At 39.5% G+C, this 20,170-nt stretch overlaps 1 protein-coding gene across 2 annotated transcripts in view; it reads left to right on the top strand.

The window, feature by feature from the left end:
• The window catches only part of LOC112556734 (protogenin-like), a 64,993-nt gene that overhangs the window by 22,855 nt on the left and 21,968 nt on the right, over window positions 1-20,170 (top strand). For both annotated transcript variants that reach the window (XM_025226015.1, XM_025226014.1), the window contains exons 3-14: window positions 10,165-10,312; window positions 12,835-12,998; window positions 13,298-13,426; window positions 13,765-13,914; window positions 14,464-14,618; window positions 15,186-15,315; window positions 15,636-15,761; window positions 16,174-16,350; window positions 17,321-17,512; window positions 18,281-18,394; window positions 18,887-19,090; window positions 19,535-19,781. In XM_025226015.1, the coding sequence (XP_025081800.1) occupies window positions 10,165-10,312; window positions 12,835-12,998; window positions 13,298-13,426; window positions 13,765-13,914; window positions 14,464-14,618; window positions 15,186-15,315; window positions 15,636-15,761; window positions 16,174-16,350; window positions 17,321-17,512; window positions 18,281-18,394; window positions 18,887-19,090; window positions 19,535-19,781 (1,936 nt within the window). The remainder of the gene's footprint in view (window positions 1-10,164; window positions 10,313-12,834; window positions 12,999-13,297; window positions 13,427-13,764; window positions 13,915-14,463; window positions 14,619-15,185; window positions 15,316-15,635; window positions 15,762-16,173; window positions 16,351-17,320; window positions 17,513-18,280; window positions 18,395-18,886; window positions 19,091-19,534; window positions 19,782-20,170) is intronic.

Here is a 20,170-nt window from a genome sequence, read left to right as displayed (position 1 = left end):
GTGTACTCTTAATCTCTGACCTGTATTCTCATATCTTTCTGAGTGTACTTGGAGTGTGCAATCTTCGTCGTGTTCTTCGTGATCCTCACGCCCCGCAGCATCGGATGACATGTTTCGAGGGAGCACTTCCATCCTTCATGAGGAGGAACCAGTTGTTTTATTAGTTCAGCAGTGCATGACTGACGTGACACGTAATTGTCTGCCTTTCCGGTCATCTTAGCAGACTAGTGACAAGCCATCTCTACATATTATTCAATCCAGGCCTCTGGCATTGTGTTCTCACTATGCATTAAAATGCTTCCAAAAGTTTCGGATCATCGTGCACTTTTTAAGGTGTGTAAAGATTCTACATTTCAGTTTTATTTAGTTTTTGACAACAGCAGGTCTGTGAATGTCCGTTGTCCACGACGTATATAGTACGCAGCTGCAGACAATGATGATAGGATTGGTCTGCACAGCATTCATATCTCCTGTTTATAAAAGGGATATTTACAAGTTAACCAGTATAAATAGGTAGTTTTATATACTCACTGGCACCTTTTTATACTAAACATGCCAATAATATCTTGACAAGAAGTGGGTATGTGAGAAAACATCGAAATGCGAGAAACTTACACATCTCTTTCTCGTGTAATCAGAGAGCAAGGCAAGGATTTTTGATTTTTTACTAACAAAAAAGTAGAAAAAAAAGAGTACCCGCATCCAGCCAAAGACTCCCGAAAGCGGGTGCAGGTGACGTAATCACTCAAATTGCAGCCTATGGATCAGGAATCGCGTGACTGGGTTCGTGGTAAAATGCCGGTTCTCATTCTTTTTAAATATTAATGTAATATTGTACCGCTCGGCCAGTTTATCAGCAGCCACCTTTGCCTGTCATGCACACGAGCACTGAATCGTTTGACGGCGCGCAGGACTTTGAAAGATATTTGGCTTGTAATATCGACACACTCTGACCCACCATCTATATTATGTTTCCATTCTAGGTACTTCGCTTGTTGAACCCATTTTGCGTTTCTGGTTTGGCGGGGAAGTGCTTTTCACTTAGAGGTGATTTAGCAGTATGATGGGAGGGAACGTGAGCACCCAGTGTCCCGAGACTAGATCTGAACCCAGCGAGTGGTAACAAGCGAGAGAACCCACTACACTACTGGGCACACCATGCTAGTGTAGCTGGCAGCGGGAGTTGAAAAGGTACTGAGGCTGATGGCTTTAAGGGCACTGACCTGTAAGACGTTCACCGTGAAATAGGGCACGCTTTGTGGAGGTCGGGGCACAACTGTCTCCTTACTCCGGCCTGTAGTTAGTGCTGCGTGGACACGGGGGGTGGGGGGGTGCCCCGCCATGGGCCTTTCCATTCATGGAGTGAGAAAAGAGATGAGAGACTTGTCAAGGCAAGAGTTATACACAGATCTGCCCTTTATTACTTGAACAGACCTGGGATTTTTTTTAACGGTTTTTTATAGGTGAAAAAGTGGGTGGTGGTAGTGGTGGTGGTGGGAAGAGACAGAGACACCATATAAGAATTATAGCAGAATTTTCTGCAGTCACATCCAATATTGTCGATGTTATCTGGGACAGTCAGCCTACCTGTTTTTCTTTAACGCGTTTGCGGACTGCCACACACGCGCACCTAGAGCGGAGTGGGTGGGCAGTGATTAGTTTTCATGACTGCTCCTCGCACGGAAGAAGGCGGCAAGAGGGAAGCCGTTCAGCGACCATCCTTGGCTGAAACCAAACTCAAACCCAGCAGACTACGTTCCTGCTGCTGCTGGAGGGAGGAAGAGAGTGCATCGAACCGCGCGCTCGTTTCCTTCCTGGAGGGGCCTGCGGAGGATAAAGGTGGGGTGGGCGCAGTTCGCTTCGTGGAGAGTGCTACTGCTAGAGGCCGCGTGTTAAGGCGTTGACCTAGTTTATTTCGCTGTCCCCCCGAAAAAAAACCCTTATTCCTCCCCCCGTCCCCGCATGCACTCCCCTCCACCGCATCAACCCCTCCATCACCCCACCATCCAACCTTGCGCGCGGCCTCCGCCCTCTCCTTGTCCTCTCACACTTGGCCCGCCCGCGCCTTCCTGTGCACGCGCCCAGCTCGCGCCTGGGCGCTGGGTGTTGGGGTGGGGGCATGACACGCACGATGGCGGAGCTGACTGGCTGGCTCGCTCACAGGCCTTGCGCCCGCCCGCACGGGCTGCCTGAGAGCAGTCATTCATCGGCGTTAGACCGTTGCCGCGTTACAAGAGGCAGAGGTGAGCTTCATTCAGCAAAACCGCCCATTTGTCGTGTCGAAGTACTCGCTTCACCAAAAAGTACAATGTACAGTAACAGCCCAATGGCTCGCTGATCAGTCTTGCCCTCGTTAGCTACTAATTGACAGAATAAAGAATACATGTACTTGTCTAACTGCTGCTTGTTTAAAACTCGCAGGAAAAAAGCTGGTCTTGCACGTGAAGAAGCGTCGCACTCGTGTTACAGTGGACCAGGTTGGTGAGCCCGAGCACACCGTCATAAATAATGTATTTCAGTGACAAGAAGCTGTTCTAGTCATGCTTCTTGATCAGGATTGTTTTGACGGCAACATTGATGTACAGGCCTCGAGCGAGGGGAGGAGGGCAGCGCCTAACGAAAGGAACAGCCGAGTCATTCTCAACTAGGTGATGGACCAAAGATAAAGCTTACTGCAGATAGTGGTTCTGGCTGGCCTCCTCGTACGGATGTGTGTATGGGGACGTAGGTGTGCCAGAAGCGCTTCGTACAGTTGGTGATATATATCTCCCCCACACACACTTTGCTGTAGCTGAGCGCTACAATCTGTCCTTTTTTTGTGCACGTGACGTGGTAATCAATAGGCAAGTAGGCGGGGCTTGTGCTGCAACGTCCCGCGGCGAAGGATTGAAAGTAAGGGGGGGGGGGCTGGAGAAATAGGTCATTGAGGTAAACAAGCTCTCCCTCCCCACACCCGCGTTTGGACGGGAACTAACGTAGCTTGCGTGTTGGGGGGGGGGGAGGCACGATCGTGCTTGACCTGGCATAAACCCACGTTTGGGTTAGCGGATACGAGGTGCGAGACAGCGGAGAAATGACAGAGGCAGTAAACGAGGGGGAGGTGCGTGTAGTGTGCGGGAAGCGTAGATGGACATAAACTGCTGCTTTAGAATCAATTTTATACGACTCACTCCATGGTCAGAGTTTTAGTCGGCAGAGGAAGAACACAAACTTTATGGTTTTGAAATAAAAAAGCCAAAACAAAACAGCGTTTACTTTTAAAGTAAACGCTGCCGTTCGGAGAAGGCTTAGCAGATTAGTCCGAACAGTGTGGATTAAAGATGTTCAAGGGAACTGGTCGAGGTAACACCGATCAAGCTTACCTTGAAGAATAAGATAGGATCATGCAGCCCAGCACAAGTCGAAGGCAGCAAAAAACAATTTCCCCCCATCCCCCGTCTGTTTTACAACAGAGGGGCAGAGAGCCACCGGGAATCCCGGAGTCGGCCTCGGTCAAAGAGTCGGAAGTCACCTGGCCTGAAAAGCGAAGCAAAGGAAAGCAGTCTGTTCTTTAACTGTAAGAACTCGCCAGTCACAACTCGTTCACAGCTGGGGGAGATAACTTGTCAGCGCAGAGCCTCGCAGAACGGTACCTTAGTCACGATTCTGTTCTGTGGATGTTCTTTTGAAAAAACCAGCTTAGTGTGAGCTTGCGATGTTGCAGTACACATGACTCACGATTTACACGAGGGTTTCAGAAGGATCGCGCGTAGTTTTAAAATGTGTACTTACCATTCTCATTACCAGGTAGAAAACATTCAGATACCCAGATCTGTGATACAGCCATTAGAGCTATATAGTTGCTGGCTGCACATTTTACGCGAATTTCCCCCTCACCTTTCTCTTTGTGCAGTCTTAAATGGACTACATGATGTAAAATATCTCAAAACCTTCAAATGCATGCTTAGAAAACTAGAACTATCAAATTTCTTCATTTGAGACTGACAAAACAGTGCTTCTGCTAAAAATAATTGTGGTAAGTCTATCCTTTTGAACGGGCCTAAAGGCCTAACAAATAAGCCATTCATATTCTTATTAAATTGTTGTACATTAATGAAAAATCATAAAAACCAATATTTTTGGAATTATAGTTGACAACGCATTTTTATTCTGTTTTTAACTGTTAGAAAATACAATAATTAAAATATCTAATCCCATATATGCTTTGGCAAGTTACAAACCAGCTACAGCTTCTTACTCCAAAACACTGTTCACAACAAAGCATTATTTGATTATGTTTCTCTTTTACCTCTGTAAACAGTGTTGAAACAACTTCTGTTACCAAATAAAACATTATAGGAAAATACAAGCACAGTTGATACAAATGTTTTATAATTGGAAGAATTCTCTCCTTGAAGTGAAGCTTGTACTGTATTGATTTTCTAAATCTCATTCTGTGTGCATACTCATAATCAGACTGTATAAACTTTAAAAAAATATATTTTAAAGACATGTTCATCACAGTGGCTCAAATAGGTATTTCCACGATACTGCTTTCAAACCTGTAACTTCACCAATGCATGAAAAATTGCCAGTGAAGTTAATGAAATTTTACACAGCCATAAAGATCCTTGTATTATATTTAGCTTCATCTTCTACTTCATTCACATCACTAGGAAAATTGATTATACATTATGAATGTTTCATTGACAAAGAAGTTGAACTGAATTATTGATACCCTATTAATTGCCCTAACAACAAATACAGTAAATAACTGTTCTTGCTGATGTTTAGATAATACAGTCTCTGATTACCCAAGGCTGTTTCCAGGACAAATCCTTTTCATGCCACAAAGCCCACATGATGAGTCTGATGGCAACCTAAAAATATCAACACACCTTTATTAAATGTACCTTTCTTAAAATTAAAGTAGTTAACTCATTAAGCATCCGCTATATAAATCCTTCAGTGCTTTATAGTATTTATTCTGCCTGAAATGTCTTCAAAATATTTACATTATATCATATTACATCACATTATTAACTTTGCATCATGTATAATTATTAACATTGCATCGTGTATAATGCAAATTAATTAAGGATGCATTTTTAATCAGATTTTAAACAAATAATAATTCTTAATAAAAAATCTTCAGATGTAACTTGCATGTGTTGAAAAAACATCAAAAGGCGTACAAATCTTTCGTCTGTCGGTTGTTGTAACCAGCTGTACAGCACGCACTCGCCCATTTCTACAAATGATAACATTTTGGACACTTGTTAGTTGTTATGTAAACACACATACGCTCCGCGCTCTTTTTACCTGTAGTTGAATTTCCCCGTGCTTTGCGCCGAACTCTAAAAAAATCTTGTCTAGAGATTATAAAAACGTGTGGTTGGACGCCTGCCTCCACATGCCGTGTCCTGCTCACGGTTAACTTCTGCCAGGTCGCAGCCCTGACCCCCGTGTTACCGTTACCTGTCGAAAGAAAGTGCTCCGTGTTTCGTTTCCCAGCATGCGTTGCGGAGAAAAATAAACGCAGTAGTTCAGACTGCGTTTTCGCCGCGCTTGACAGAGCGAGTCGGCACATTACAAAGAAATCTACGTTGCTTGGTGAACGCCAGTTCATCAGTCGCTATGCCATCCTGCACGAGAAGCACCCCGAGAGCTGCCCCAACATCCTTTCAAGTTGAGGCTTTCCCCACTGAAACTGCAGCACCCATCATGTTCTGAGCTGTTTTTGCTGGTCCGAGAAAAACTAGCAGCAGTGTTAACTTGCCATTCGGACATCTCGTGAATCGAAGGCTTTTATTAAGTTTTAAAAATATATACAGATGCACCAGTTGTGAAAAAAGTACCATGATTTCCAAGGAATGCTTGCGTTCACGGAAACTGCATAAGCTCTTTGACACTGCGACTTTTTCGAAACCTCTTTCTCATTTTGCTCCTTCCCTTGTCCCCCAGCCACGCTAGCCGACGGCGTTCTCCTGACGAGGTTCACCTGCCCGTGAAACAAGCCATACCAGCCCGTAGGAAAAGAGTGGGAAGAAGGCCAAAGCATACCGTACACCAATCAGATTTTGTGTTTAATTCCCCTTTAAACACAGTCTCACCTATTCATACTCTTTCTGGATTACCATACTTCTGCAGGCACTATGTCCTGCCCTGGTGTAACTGTTTCCATCAACCATACCGATGGAAGGTAGAGAGGAATGAGGTTGAGTAAGCCGCCAGACAGCCCTGGGAGAATTGCCACTACTGTATCTCTCCCCCTCTGAGGGTCCAGGCTTCAGATCTCTGTAGTGTAATATGATATTGATGTGCTTATGAGGCACAAAATAATATTACACTATAGATATCTGAATTATACCTATTCACGAAGGCAGGCAAAACTAAGGGGCACAAATATGACAGAAAGTAGGTAAAGAAAATGGAGCATAATTATTATTTTGGATCACCTCAAGATGTATACAGGGTCACAGCAGGATTCTGAATATTTTGACTTTAATGGATTAATACAATATGCATAGTTGAAATATTTCAAATTTTAAAAATGCAAGAGTAGTTTGTCTTAGCTGTAGGCAGGTTTCCCCCAAAGCCTTTGAATTAAACAAGTTTTTAAGCATCTTTAAAAAGTACAGTCAGACCTCGATAAGTTGACCTTCCCTAAGTCAAAAACCTCCCTATATCGAATTAATTGTTAGTTCCCGGCCAAATACCTGCGCCTATTATGCCATTTTCCCTAATTTGAAAACTCTGTAAGTCGAATTTTTTTCGGGTCCCTTTGAGTTCGACTTATCGAGGTCCGACTGTACCAACCATAAGGTACATTTAAAGGGTGCTGATTTTAAATTCAGTTTTACCTGAATACTTGAGAATAGGTAAATATATGAAAAGGGACATGTTCACTTGCCAAGTTGAAAAGTTTACTGACATTTGGCTTTAGAGGAAAATTATGGCAAAAAGGAAAAAAAGTGAGATTTACCATGGGAAAACAAATGTATAAGCAGAAAAGTTTCATCTAGGCTTTCTCACATATTTGTACTATAAGGAAATTATTGCTCACAAGTAAAACAGTGGACCAGGGAAACAAAAAGCCAAAGAAGGGACTCCTTCCTGTTGAAGTTGAAGTGGTCCCACCTACCCCCCAGTTCCCAGACCACTCAGTTTCTCTTGCTCTTGCTCTGTTATCCTAATGTAGCTCTGTTCTGGGGGTCAGTGTGATAGGCGCTAGCAAGAATTCTTGATTAACCCCAGGTGCCATCATTTCAAAAGCTAGAATGAGTGGGAAATGCATGGGGTAGTCATTTACTAAGTGTCATTGTTCATTTCTAAGACTCTCCTATCAGTAGCAAGATACCATTGATTGATTAGTTGTGATGAGATCGGTGCATATCATATAGCTGTAGGCAAAGGAAAGATGTAACTTTGTAAGCTGATGAAGCCAACAATCCATATGGGCAAAGTACAGCACTCTAATGCAAGAATGAGGGTTAAGGAGTTCAAGTGGAACAGGATTTATTTGAAAAGCTGGCATTTAACATGTTGGCTCTGCGGTGTAAGTTTCAAACAAGTCACACTACATTTCCATCATCAGAACTACAACTTAGAGAACTTAGAAGCAAGATGATTTCTTTGTACAAGAATATTTCTTAAACATAGTCTTTAATGAGACTTTCACTGCTTTATCAAACTCAGATTTTTTTATTCTAGAATTGGATGGTTAATTAACTTCATTCAGTCGGAGAATTAAATTTTTTGGTCCTTTAAATTTTCCACTTTGTTCCTTGACAATACTCTTTATGTTTGTCATTTTATTTATATGGCTTTTTCTTAGCAAGTGTGTACGAGGATGGGAAAGAAAGACTATTCAGTGTATGCTATAGTTCTTGAGAGAGTTTGTAAGTTTACACTATCAAAAGTTCTTCTGACTCATTTTTTTGTTAGGAAGCTTACAAGTTCATTCACTTTATGGTTCACGAAAATTCACTGTGCAGGTCTGTTACCATGGCATCTGCCATTCATGTTGCACAGAATGTTATGTGTACAACTCAACATATTGAGTAAATTCTGATTTCTAGCCTGCAATCTGCACCTGCATTTTTTTGTCTTAACCTCTGTCTTGAAATAGGTGCAGACTTCCTGTTTTCTCAGAATTTCTACCTAGCATTTGATGCTTGTCTAGAGCCATTTGCATTAAGATAAATTGATTAGTTCCTAGGAGATTGGCTCTCCACTATATGCATTGCTAACTGAAATGGCAGTGCTTTTCAGCAAGGGGCAAGGACTTCATTTATAAAGTACTTCTGTGGATGAACCTGTCAGGTGGTACTTGTATAATCACTGAAAATTATTGCCTCTTTTTTTAATTTAGGGCTAATTTTATAGGATACAAAAATTATCCTTAGTTTTTTCACTAAACCACTGCATTGTATGGGAGAGAGAGAGTTTGTATGTATGCACACACGTTAGTTTTCATCATTTTACTGTAATTTTGATCTTGAACTCTTGACATTAATGCTGACTTTTTCATATACTTTGCACAGCACTTGATGGGCCAGCACTTCTCACTTGAATGTAGTTCTTTAACCTTGATATTAACAGGCTCTTGACCTACATTGGCCTCTGTAGATAGTATAGTGGGAAATGTCAACTACAACACAGGTTAATAATAGCCTTGCTGTGCTAGATGTGGACAGGATTTCTCTCACATTCATAGATGATGCTAGACATGCAACTATAGTATTAATAAATTGTAAGATTGTTTCATGCTTGTATTTTAGTAATATTTTTATCACACTGGTTAATACTACAAAGGGCTAATTGTTTAGTATTATCAACACACCCTAGAAAAACTGTGCTTTTTGCATGGTCATGGTATCACATTGGAATGATTAGTGTCTTGATGGATAGGATAGCTTCTTGAAGTCACTTAATAGTCCTTAAGGTCTGTTGCCGCATGTTAAATAGTGAAGTTCTTGAGTAGGAGAAAAGGACAGTCTTTTGGAATGTGTGCTGTGTTGACGCCCTCTGGCTCTGACTTTCACTTATGTGAGACCACTTTGACAAGAGCCTGAAATTGCAGATATATAAGAAAGTGATTTGTCTGCTTGCATATGAGAGTGACAGGCCCTGCATATGATTTTACAGTAACAGACATTGTTGTTCTGATATGCTATACTTTGATTCAGAATGTCTTTCTCTCACTCATTCACAATAGTACTATAAACCTAAAAAGGGAGGAAGGTATAGCTTTGTTAAAGAGAAAAAAGGGTTTCTTAAGAGAGTGATGTTGATGTATATCCATCCGAATAGTAATTTTCTTGTTGGTATTTCTGGTTTCTGGTGCATACTACTGTTTAATGCTCAGTTTTTGATATTGGAAAAAATATCTAATGCCAAAACGTATCCTAAAGCAATACCAAACATTTGCTTACCAATTTCTGTGAGAATGCTAACATAGAAAATTGTATTTTGCCAAACTTTGAATATCAGTTCATGTTAAGAAGGAACTGAGTGGGAAAACATTAAGGGTAGGGGTGGAGAAGCCATTTCTAGATATTACAGATAATATTTGTTGGGTTCATTGTGAAAAATTAGAAGACTAGTCTTTACCATGTAAAACCAATTTATTCTTTCAGTGCTGGAAAATGAAATGCAGATGGGATCAGAATTGAGGGGCAATAGGGTTTTATATAAGCCTCTTGGGGAAATAGATTTGCAAATGAAAAGAACTGCCTGAATTCTGCCCTCCCAATTTTGGTGAATCAGTTATGCTGGCAGATGTCAGAAGGCTGATAATTAATGTTGAATTATTGCACTGTCATTATGCACAAGGTTAGACACACATGAATCATGTGCAAAGCAAAACTTAGATTACATGTTCTGTCTGGCCATTCCTAGCAAAGTGCCCTGATCAAGTTATCAGTTTAAACAGATAAATAGGTACATGATAACGTTGTCAAGCCTATTAATAATTTCCTCCATTTTGCAAGTGTTGTGAAATGCATTATGTTGAGCACATTGTCAAGTAAATAAAAGAGAAAAGTCCTGAATTAAATCTAGAATATGAGTAATCTTTACACGTGACTTGCAGTTAAACATGCCTGTAGTTAGCATATTTTAAAAAATGTGTTCTGTGGCATTTACCAGCTTGTGTTTACAGTTTTTTGACTTTGTTAACAGGTATTTCACGAAACTTCACTCAAGAACCTAAAGCATTTGAAGCTTTCATTGGTGGCACTGCTCGATTTGAATGCAGCATACAAGCCACTCCCCCAGCTGTGATTGTTTGGCAGAAGGACAATTCCCAGCTTCCCTCAAACAATGACAGGTATGAAAACAATTTTTCCCCTCCCCACCCCCTTTCTGCCTTAATTAGGCCTGCTGGGAAAGTGAATTATTCAGTCATTGGGTCACATCCTTTGTTCACTTGTCACAGTTATATGGCATAGCTTGGCCACAACAGTTTCATTATCTTGTGCAAGTAAGGCATGGAATTTTTCTATTCATTTGTCCCACATTGTCTTTTGGAACATGAGAGTTTGTATTCCTCACAAAGAAAGTGGGACTGGGCACTTTATTTTGTATCCTATAGATGAACTTGATAGCGTTCACTTATTGAACAAGTAGGATTCTGCTTAAAAGTTAAATTTCTCTAGTGGTTTTTCTCTGATTCTGTGTTAATGGTCTGACAAAATTCAGGCAAATGTGTGTTGATGGTATGAAAAATCTCATGCTAATGCTAAGAAAAAAAGATAAAGCTGAACATTTGGTCTTTATTGAGGCCTTATCGCCTGATGACTGCAGGTTTCATCCAGACTGCTTGCTGATTTAATTAGTGAATGGGGTAAACATTTGGGCTGATCAGTTAAGCATTAACATTTCTATCTGTAGATGATTTCATTAATGAATGGGGTAACTGAACAGTTTTAGAATGTTTCATTATTGGTAGCTTTTATTGGAAAAGCCTTCAGTCAGCACCTGAATCATGTAGAAAACTGGTGCATAAGTGCTGTTCACATATCATGAGAGCATTTTTTTTAATCATTGTCAAATGCTCATACTTTTTTTTAAGACTTTTGAAGGCGCGTGTATAATGCTACTTCATGTCCGCAGTGATCTTAATAGATAGCTGCATTTTGCTATATTTCAAATGTTCCCTTTTTTTGTTTTTCATTTCATTTATTTTATTGGCTGTAAGCCCTGGGGGCATTTTTGGCCATAACATCGGATAAGATACACATCACACAATAACAATCTCATATATACAACAAATGGTGACAATATGGCAAAAGATATAGATGAATACATGATATATATATTATTTAACAGGGTTCCCAGGTCCTTGCAAGGTCCTTTTAAGTCCTTTTATATTGAATTTTCGCCGAAAGGCCTTTTAAGTCCTTTTATTTGCCATGCGGTCCTTTCAAATTCTCACACAGGTCCTTACATTTTCTCTGTGACCCTTTTAAGTCCTTTTATCGAAAAAATATTACCACAAATTTATTTCCGGAGTCGACTTTGGCGCAAAATACCGACGATTTTTCGCCGCATGTTTGGTCTACACATCTGTACAACACTAGTTGCCCTTCCGTATTCGCAAAAAACACTCTTTTTTCAAAAGGTCTTTAGAAACTTACTCTTTCTTGAACCTTGATATTCTAGTACTACTGTGCATAGCTCTATTTCTCTCTCTCTTCCCGTTAGAGTGTGTATGCGAGAGAGAGACACGTGAACTGACTTTTGTATTACACCAAAGAATGGCTTTCAGGTTTTGCAATTATTATTACTTAGATTTCTAGAAAACTTGGAACATTAACGGTGTATGTTATAGGCGCGCTAAGGACACTTTTTAAGTTATCTAATCTAAATATGGCAGACAGGCATCAAAATTAACTCGATTATTTATTACTAGAAATACATGTATTTGAGAACATAGAGAAGACCACAGATTCATAAATAATACGTCTTTCCGACCACACAAGAGAAAAACTTAAGCATTGATGACTGTCACTTAGGTCCTTACGAATGCACGAAAGGTCCTTTTAAGGTCCTTTTTTGGCACCATCCCTGATCCCTGGGAACCCTGTTTAAACAGTGATAATGCAGTTTGAACAAATTTGCTTAAATTAATAAGTATACTTTTAGATTTATTATTTATCAGCTAGTGAAATTTAAATACATTTGTATGATGCACAAAATATACAGGAAGCAGCACTTTCCAAGAAACAGCTAGCAATCCTTTTTCACACCCTTCCCTCTATTTCTGCATCTTGCAGCTTCCCTACTCGTCTTCCTTTTTACAGATTCACAATACTCTGTCGTTGTTAATTGGTTCCTCTTTGCGTTTTCTGTATGTGTGGGTTTTTTTTTTTTTTAAAAACTCATCATCAGTATTATTGTTTATCCTTCCGTAGTTCATATGTTGTTTGTTATTTTGTTTTGTATATTGCCCATGTCTTGTTCTTAAGTACTAAGAGCATGCTTTTTAGAAGTGTGAGTATATGCAATAAAAATTTTGCATTTATTATTATTAACAAAGGGTGAACACAGAGAATGAAATTCATCACCTACCTCATCTAGATAACACAAGATTTGTCTCACAATAAACTGATGCAGTGGGTGTTGAAGGCAATTTCATGTCATGGAATAAGCAGCTTTATAGATTGATAAAGTTATTTACTGAAGCAAATAATTCCATAATTTTTATTTGAAAAACTAAAAGAAGACTGTTTCATGGTGTTTGGAAGAACCCAGCATGAAGCACCTATGTTAATAGTTTACATATAAAAGTTGGAATTTGAGTCTGTAGCCACATTGGGCTTTGTTTGTTTTTTTGTTGGTTTTTTTTAGATTTATACAGTTTCCTACCGGAGCCTTGCAGATACAAAATGTGCAAGCTTCTGATGCAGGGATGTATCGCTGCATGGCTGCACAGAATTTCAACAGTTTGCAGGATGAGGTGGACAACATCAAGTGGAAGTGGTCACGACAAGGAACGCTTACTGTCAACCCTTGTAGGTTTTTCCTCATGCTGTTTATTTTCACTGTAAACCTTTATTTGAGTATGTATGTGATGCATTTTTGCAAAGGTTTTTTTGAAGTGGGATGAAACAGGAGTGATAAATATTTGCTTAAAGGTGTTGAGAGATCTGTCAAGGATTGTAGGATATTTAGCAGTAGTCTATATAATGCACAAAGAAACAAACCCCAATTTATTTATATTCACATTTTAAAAAGTCAAATTATTTTATGTCATATACGCATTTGATAAAAGTACTACACCCCACCACTTTTTTCCCCCCCTTTTCTCTAGCTTCAACAAGGCGCCCAATCCGAATGCTGGTGGCTCCACACAACACTACAGCCATGGATGGACAGACAGTCATGCTGGAGTGCTTAGCGGATGGAAACCCCATGCCCACCATATCATGGCAACGTGCAGGTACTTTCATTTCATTTCTAAATAGTTAGGCATAGCTTTAATGTGATATGTAGGCTTTCATATAACCTGAGCAAGACAGAATATATGGGAAACAGCAAGTTGAAGCCATTTGAAGAGCTGGAAGAAAGTTTGTTGAATCTAAATTTTAATGGAAAATGACCATCGTCCCATTCTTGGATTATGCTTATTTTGTGAACTTTTACTTCATGATAACACTTACCTGTGCTACATACTAAGAAAAATTATGCACATTGTTTAGTCTGTATCTGGAGATCATTTTCATCACTTTATTTTAGTAAGTGCAAATTAATGACATCTTTATCTATGTCATATTGCAGACAAGCGGCCATTGATGGACAGGGTGCGCATAGTTGGGCAAGGCAGCCTGGTCATTGAAAATGTTAGAAGGACTGATGAAGGGATGTATCATTGTCATGTTACAGTGGGTAGTAAAACTCTAAATGCCAGTGCACATTTGGAAGTGCAGAGTGAGTATCAGTTGGGAGAGTGTTTGCTCTTGTTTCAGTTTCACTTTTACCATTTTATTAAAAAAGTTTATGCAGTGTTGACTTATTAGGCAGCATTCTTCCTATTGAAAGTCATATGCACAGCCATTTACTGTGTATTTGCCTAAATCTCACTGAATAACTCCACCTATTCCTGTTTTTAAGATCAGTTCCTTTCAGTTCTTTTGTTAAAAAGATAATTCTTTATTAAATGACACTTTGTGACAAAGAGACTTAAGTACTTGTTAAATTTTAAGACAGTCTTTTTGTGAATTTGACCTGAACTTTGAAAAAATGTCTTAAAATTGCTCAAGATATAAAGGATTCCAGATGATTTGCAGCACAATTTTTTTTCCATTGGTATTTAAATTATCTTTTGAATTGTGTGAAGATAAAGCAAGAGAAGATTTGTTTTTCTGAGTTCTTTGGGTAACTATCCTAGTAGAAACTCAGGTGTACTCTTATTGTTCATTTCTGAATTTAACCCCATTAGATTGTCAATTAAAAGCATTTGCTGTTTCTTGTGTGCAGCATTGCCAGTAATTACAGATGCTCCCAAATCCAATCGGTGGCCATTGGCTCGTGTGGTGAACCTAGTTTGTGAAGTGTCCGGTACGCCCAAGCCAAGTATCAGTTGGTACTTCAATGGTGTACCTGTCTCCAGAGCAGGCATTGGCCGGTATGAGGTATGGCAGCAGTTTTGCTGGCACATTTGCCTTGTTATTCTCTAAAAGTTGACCATGTAGATTAAAGATACCAAGTGAAGATATACAAACATCTTCTGATTTTGTGAGATTCTTTGATCTGTTTATGAATATTTGAGGGCAACCATCAGGGAATTTTGTATACTTCATAGTTACCAGCTTTAAAAAAAAAATTAAAATATTAAAAAGATATCTTTGCATTCAAATTTGCCAACAGTATGAAAAAAGTTTAAACATTTTGCTTTATGTAAAAAACTGAGTACTGTAGCCTGGTTGATAGGGTATTCAACTGGAACAGTAGTCACTGCCATTGTAAGGCTCATCCAGACCTATGGACTGGAACCCTTTCTCCCCTCTTCCAACCCACATGGAAGATAGAAGGTGGCAGAAAAAGAGGGTTGCACTTTTTTCTTACTTATGCCATGCCCTAGACAGAGTCTATTATTTGTATTTGTTGTCCTTATGGTTAGTATGCTATGGGACCCCTTTTATTAGTATGCACTCTGTGTAACACAATTGATTTTAAAGTATCTTCTGTTCTTTCTGCAGCTCAAGAAAGATTCACAGAGTCTGTTCATGTACAACGTTGATCTCATAAATACTGGCTACTACCAATGTGTGGTTGAGAATCCTATTGGTCAGGTTATTGCTCTGGCACTTGTCGAAGTCTTCTTCAACAGTAAGTCCAAGAATGTGTGTTTGTATTCATAAAAGCATAGAGTGGGGAAACAGGGTTTCACTTCTTGTGCATTCAGTGGAGATTGTGTAGATATCGAGCATTGTCTTTGTGACCTAGTCATGATTCATTACTCAGTTATCTATTACAGTCTTAAGGATTATTAGTAAGATTAGTTGCTAGAACATTCCAATATTATAAGAGTCCAGCGTCACTGTTATTTCATTTTTTAATTAATTTTTCTATTTTACCTACCTTTTTTTGAGAACAAGCTTCCGTGTTGTTTTTGTAGGTTTTGACATATTGCCTTTGGTTATTTGCAGAGGATGCCCCACAAGAGCCTGTAGACCTAACAGTCACTCCTTTAAACAGCACCAGCCTGTTGATCACTTGGAAACAGGTGCACCCTGTGACACCCATTCTCACTTATGTTATCCATGCCTTTTCTTGTGAGTAGCTTTTACTTTTGCTGTCTAGCTTATTTACGTTGTTATGCATGATCACAGTGACAGGATATCATGATGGCAGCAGCTTCGTTTATGTTTGGCATAGGCGGCATGTTTAATTTATATATTGGTTAAAACATTGTAGTAATGACAAATCCACAGTGTATGATTCAGCCATACCATTTTTTGTCTAAACACACTGCTTGTCATAAAACTTGAGGATTATGTGTAGGTTAGACAGAAAAACCGAGAGGTAGAGGCTTTCAGTTTGAAATTTCTGGTATAGGATAATCAGATAAATTTGTATCGCAAAAGTATCTGTAGTAATTAAAAACCATGTTGGTGAAATGGCAATGCTTGATATAAAAATGAAATCCAGCAAATAACTGAGATATACTTGTGTCTGTATTTGCAGTGGAAGACACAACCCATCCGTCCCAGAAGTTCCATCACGGCACCCTAGAAGAGCAGCAGTCCTTTAACTTGACCCTTTTGCAGCCTAGCACACTGTATTCCATCCGAGTTCAGGCTTACAATGCTAAAGGAGCAAGCAAATTGTCTGAGGCTGTTGAAGCACGCACAGAAGAAGATGGTGAATGCTTATCTTTTTATTTGTGTGTGTGTGTGTTGGGAGACAGAACATTTCAATTACAGCAGTTCTCTTAAAGTTCTGTAGAGTGCATATTTTTTTCATGGTTGGGTAAGGCTTTGTACAAGATACTCTTTCTCAAAGCTGTTATCTCTTCCCTCTTGTTTGCAAGATAAACGCCTCAATAAAAAAAAAATGAGGTGAAACTTGTGATGCCATGCTTGTATACAGTATGCCAAATTAACATGTGAAACAGATCTTCCACTAGCTAAGACATTCACAATATAAAGGTATCCAGGTTCAGTCCTGGTGTCTGTGTTAAGTCTTCATGTGGATGGCAATGTTTGTACATGTGTATTTTGAGATCAGAAGAGGGTAAAGAACAGATTTTGAAAAAAGAGTATCTTATACATCCCAGATTTGGGGGAAGTTTCTTGCATCAAACTTTACATAGTTACCAGTGTGTGTGGGGTGGGTGGGTGGGGGTATACATGCACATACATGTATATGCACAAACAGCCATACATGCACACATGTACACACATCCACAAGTATGCCCACACGTGTGTATGGTATGCTTTATGGCAACCTGACCCTGGGCATTGGACTGGACCAGTCAGTGAACTTGGCTGTCTAGATCATGACATGGGAGACAAAGGGAACCATGTGACAATTGAGGAATTAGAGGGGGGGACAGGTTTGGGAAGGCTTGAAAGGTTGGGAAACAAGTAGTCAGGGTTGGAGGCCTGACTTCTTCAGATTCATTCATTCAAGCAAGTGTGACTGGGACCTCTTGTATAATCGCAAAAGGGAGTTGTGTTGTTTACAATACTTTGCCCCAAGAGCTTGTTTCCCCCCTTCCCTTCAACCTCAAATACAGGAAGAATACATCAGTGACACTGTTAACATTAATATTTTATATTTGTTCAGCATACATCAGAGCTAAAGATTTCATGTTTCTGTTATTTGACAGTACCAAGAGGGAAGCCAACATTTCAGTTGATCCCTTCGGCTGACAGTTTACTGGTGAAGTGGGATGAGATGCCACTTGCTGAACGTAGAGGCGTCATTACTAAATACCGCCTGCAGTATCGCTCTAGTTTGCAGCCCAGTGACATTACCACTCATATAATCAATGGTTCCGAGACATCCTACACAATCACAGGTTTGCTTTATTGACTAGCATAATGTACCTTGTAGATTATTAGGCAGCTTAATCAAACTTCAGGGCATATTCATCCCTTGTCATCCCTAACTGCCTCCATTTTTTTAAAAATTGATGCTATGGAATGGTAACCACTTTCGCTATAAACTTTAATTGCTTGGTTTTTGTGTATGTACTTTTGCATATTTTATTTTTTTAATAGAGTAAAAAAAAAGTCATAATAGAGCACAAATTGTTGGTCATAAGGTGCGTTGGAGAGGCAGTTGTTATAGAGGTAACAATATCAAAATACATTTTGAAAAAATGAGGGTCACCATTTGTAAATTCTTAGTGAAAAGTTTTTACTGTATTTTCTTAACTCTAAATAATTTGAAAGTGGATGTTAAACATGAAAGATAAACTGATATGAGTGTGGATTGTGTGAACTGTGTACTCAAACCAGAGAAGTAGAATGTTTCTCAAGCAGACTGGGGGCCAGGTGCACATGATGCGACTGCTAGACTGATGTCTAGCGATCTGCTTAAATTGTTATAAAATATTAGCTGTTTTGCTGACTGCTGGCCAGCAAATGCAGACTAGATGTTGGAGCTGCATAAGGAGCTCTTTTATCTGGTCTGTGTTCCAGATTGTTTTGTTTGTTCTTATCCACCTGCACCTAGGTTACTAAATCATAAGTACATCACTTTACATTGTCAGGTAATAAATCCATGCTACTAAAGAAAATACTGCATGTTCAGAGTTAAATTTTTATGACGGGTCACTGCACAGGTCTGAAGCCAGATACACAATATGAAGTCAGACTGCTGGCAGCAACACAGAAGGGCTTTCCACCTGAGGATGATTGGCAATGGTCATTTCATAAAACACTTGAGGCTAGTCCCAGTAAGTTGGTACATGTACGTGTGTTTGTTAAAACAGGTTAAATGATGAGTTTCTGGGAAAGTTCATATGCCAGTGTTCTTGGCTTATTATGAACACCAGGTTCATTTAACAAATGTGGATTGATTAGCAGATATCTTTGTCTGGATGGCTTCTAAGTATTCCCTCCCCCTTCCTCCCACCCTAGAATGAGTGCATCTGCGTAAACACACACATGTATGTTCACATATTCCTGCATACGCAAAACACTCATTTCACTTTTTGAATATATTTGATGCACTTAATCATGCTTGATACAAATTTTTGTCAACAAAGTACTGTTGTGTATTGATTCATGCAGTTTCATATGATTTTGAGGTAGACATCACTCTTGAGTGGTGCACTTTTGGTTTCCAAAGTTTATTTCTTGAGCTGTATGTGTCTGTGTGGATGTGTCTTTGACAGTGCAAACTTAGTGTTTGTGTGTTTATACCATACACCTCTTTTCTGTTGCAGTTGGGCAGCTGCCAGGTCTGAAGATTGAAGTCCTCAATTCTTCTGCAGTTCAGGTTCAATGGGAGGCTCTTGACTTGACAAGCCCAGACAACATCATTGACACCATTCGTTTGATAGAGCTGCGGCTTCTGAATGGTCAGCACAGTCCCATTCTTCGTGTACCTGTGGACCCTCCTGCTGTCTTCTATGTCCTTGGTGGACTGGGTAAGTAACGTGATCCCTATGAGGCTGAAAGACAGTGGCATTTACTCTTATATGCTTTCTCTCTCTTTTTTTAGGAAAATGGGTTTTGTTCTTTTAGAGAATTGTCTTTAAAAGTAAATAAGATTGTAAGATCATGGCAGAGGTGGGATCAGTTCTTTGAAGTCACCAGTTCTCTTATTATTTTTATAGGTTTGAGTGGCTAGTGACAAAATTTTAAATCTCTCAGTTATGATGTAAGCTCTTCATTCAGTGTTCTTCACTTTCAGTAATTTAAGTTGGGGGTAGGGGGAATAGGAGAAAGAAAATTGGTATAAAGAGTATCTACAACAGTTAAAAATCTGATAACATTAATCCTTTTTGGTTGCAGTAAAATGAAAATTTGGTTTGTGATCTAATACAAATTGACCATGCAAGCCAATAGAGAACAAATTTCTTGGGTTGCAGATAATGACACCTATTATGAGGTAACAGTATATGCCAGCAGGAAGGATGTGCAAGTCTCTCACACATTTCGCATATTGGATGGGCTGCTGCCTCCTGTTCCCAAAGATATACAAATGCACCCAAATAGCCCTACCTCCATCATACTTGAGTGGAGGCCATCTGCTTTGCGAGATGACATCACTTGCTATGAGGTGTGCTACTCGCTGAGCTCAGCACCTCCCAGTGACATTGGAAAGTGCATCAGCAGGTTAGTACATTGATGACTGTACCCTCTTTTTTTTAAAAAACAAATTCTTAAAGCAGGAGATTTTAATGTTTAGTTTTCACTCCATGGATCAGTATAAACAAAGTGCTAATTTACTAATGCACAAATGAGTCACAAATTAAATCTCAAATAATTTTCTTCATTGGGGATTTCACTTACTTGTTTTTAATGTAAAACACAGTGCCAAAAAACTCTTTTGTGAGACAAAGTTCAGCTGAGAAGTGTGGACTGGTGCGTGTTGGTTAGTTCTGTGGTGTTATTTTCTAGGTTGTATTTTTAGTTTTTATCTGCACAGGGAAGTTCATATTCACTAAGATCTAATAAATGCATCTGATACTGTTTTAATCTGGTTATGTAACTTACAGAACTGG

Source organism: Pomacea canaliculata, linkage group LG2 (assembly GCF_003073045.1).
Source record: "Pomacea canaliculata isolate SZHN2017 linkage group LG2, ASM307304v1, whole genome shotgun sequence".
NCBI lineage: Eukaryota > Metazoa > Mollusca > Gastropoda > Architaenioglossa > Ampullariidae > Pomacea > Pomacea canaliculata.
This window is presented reverse-complemented; position numbering and strand designations above follow the sequence as displayed.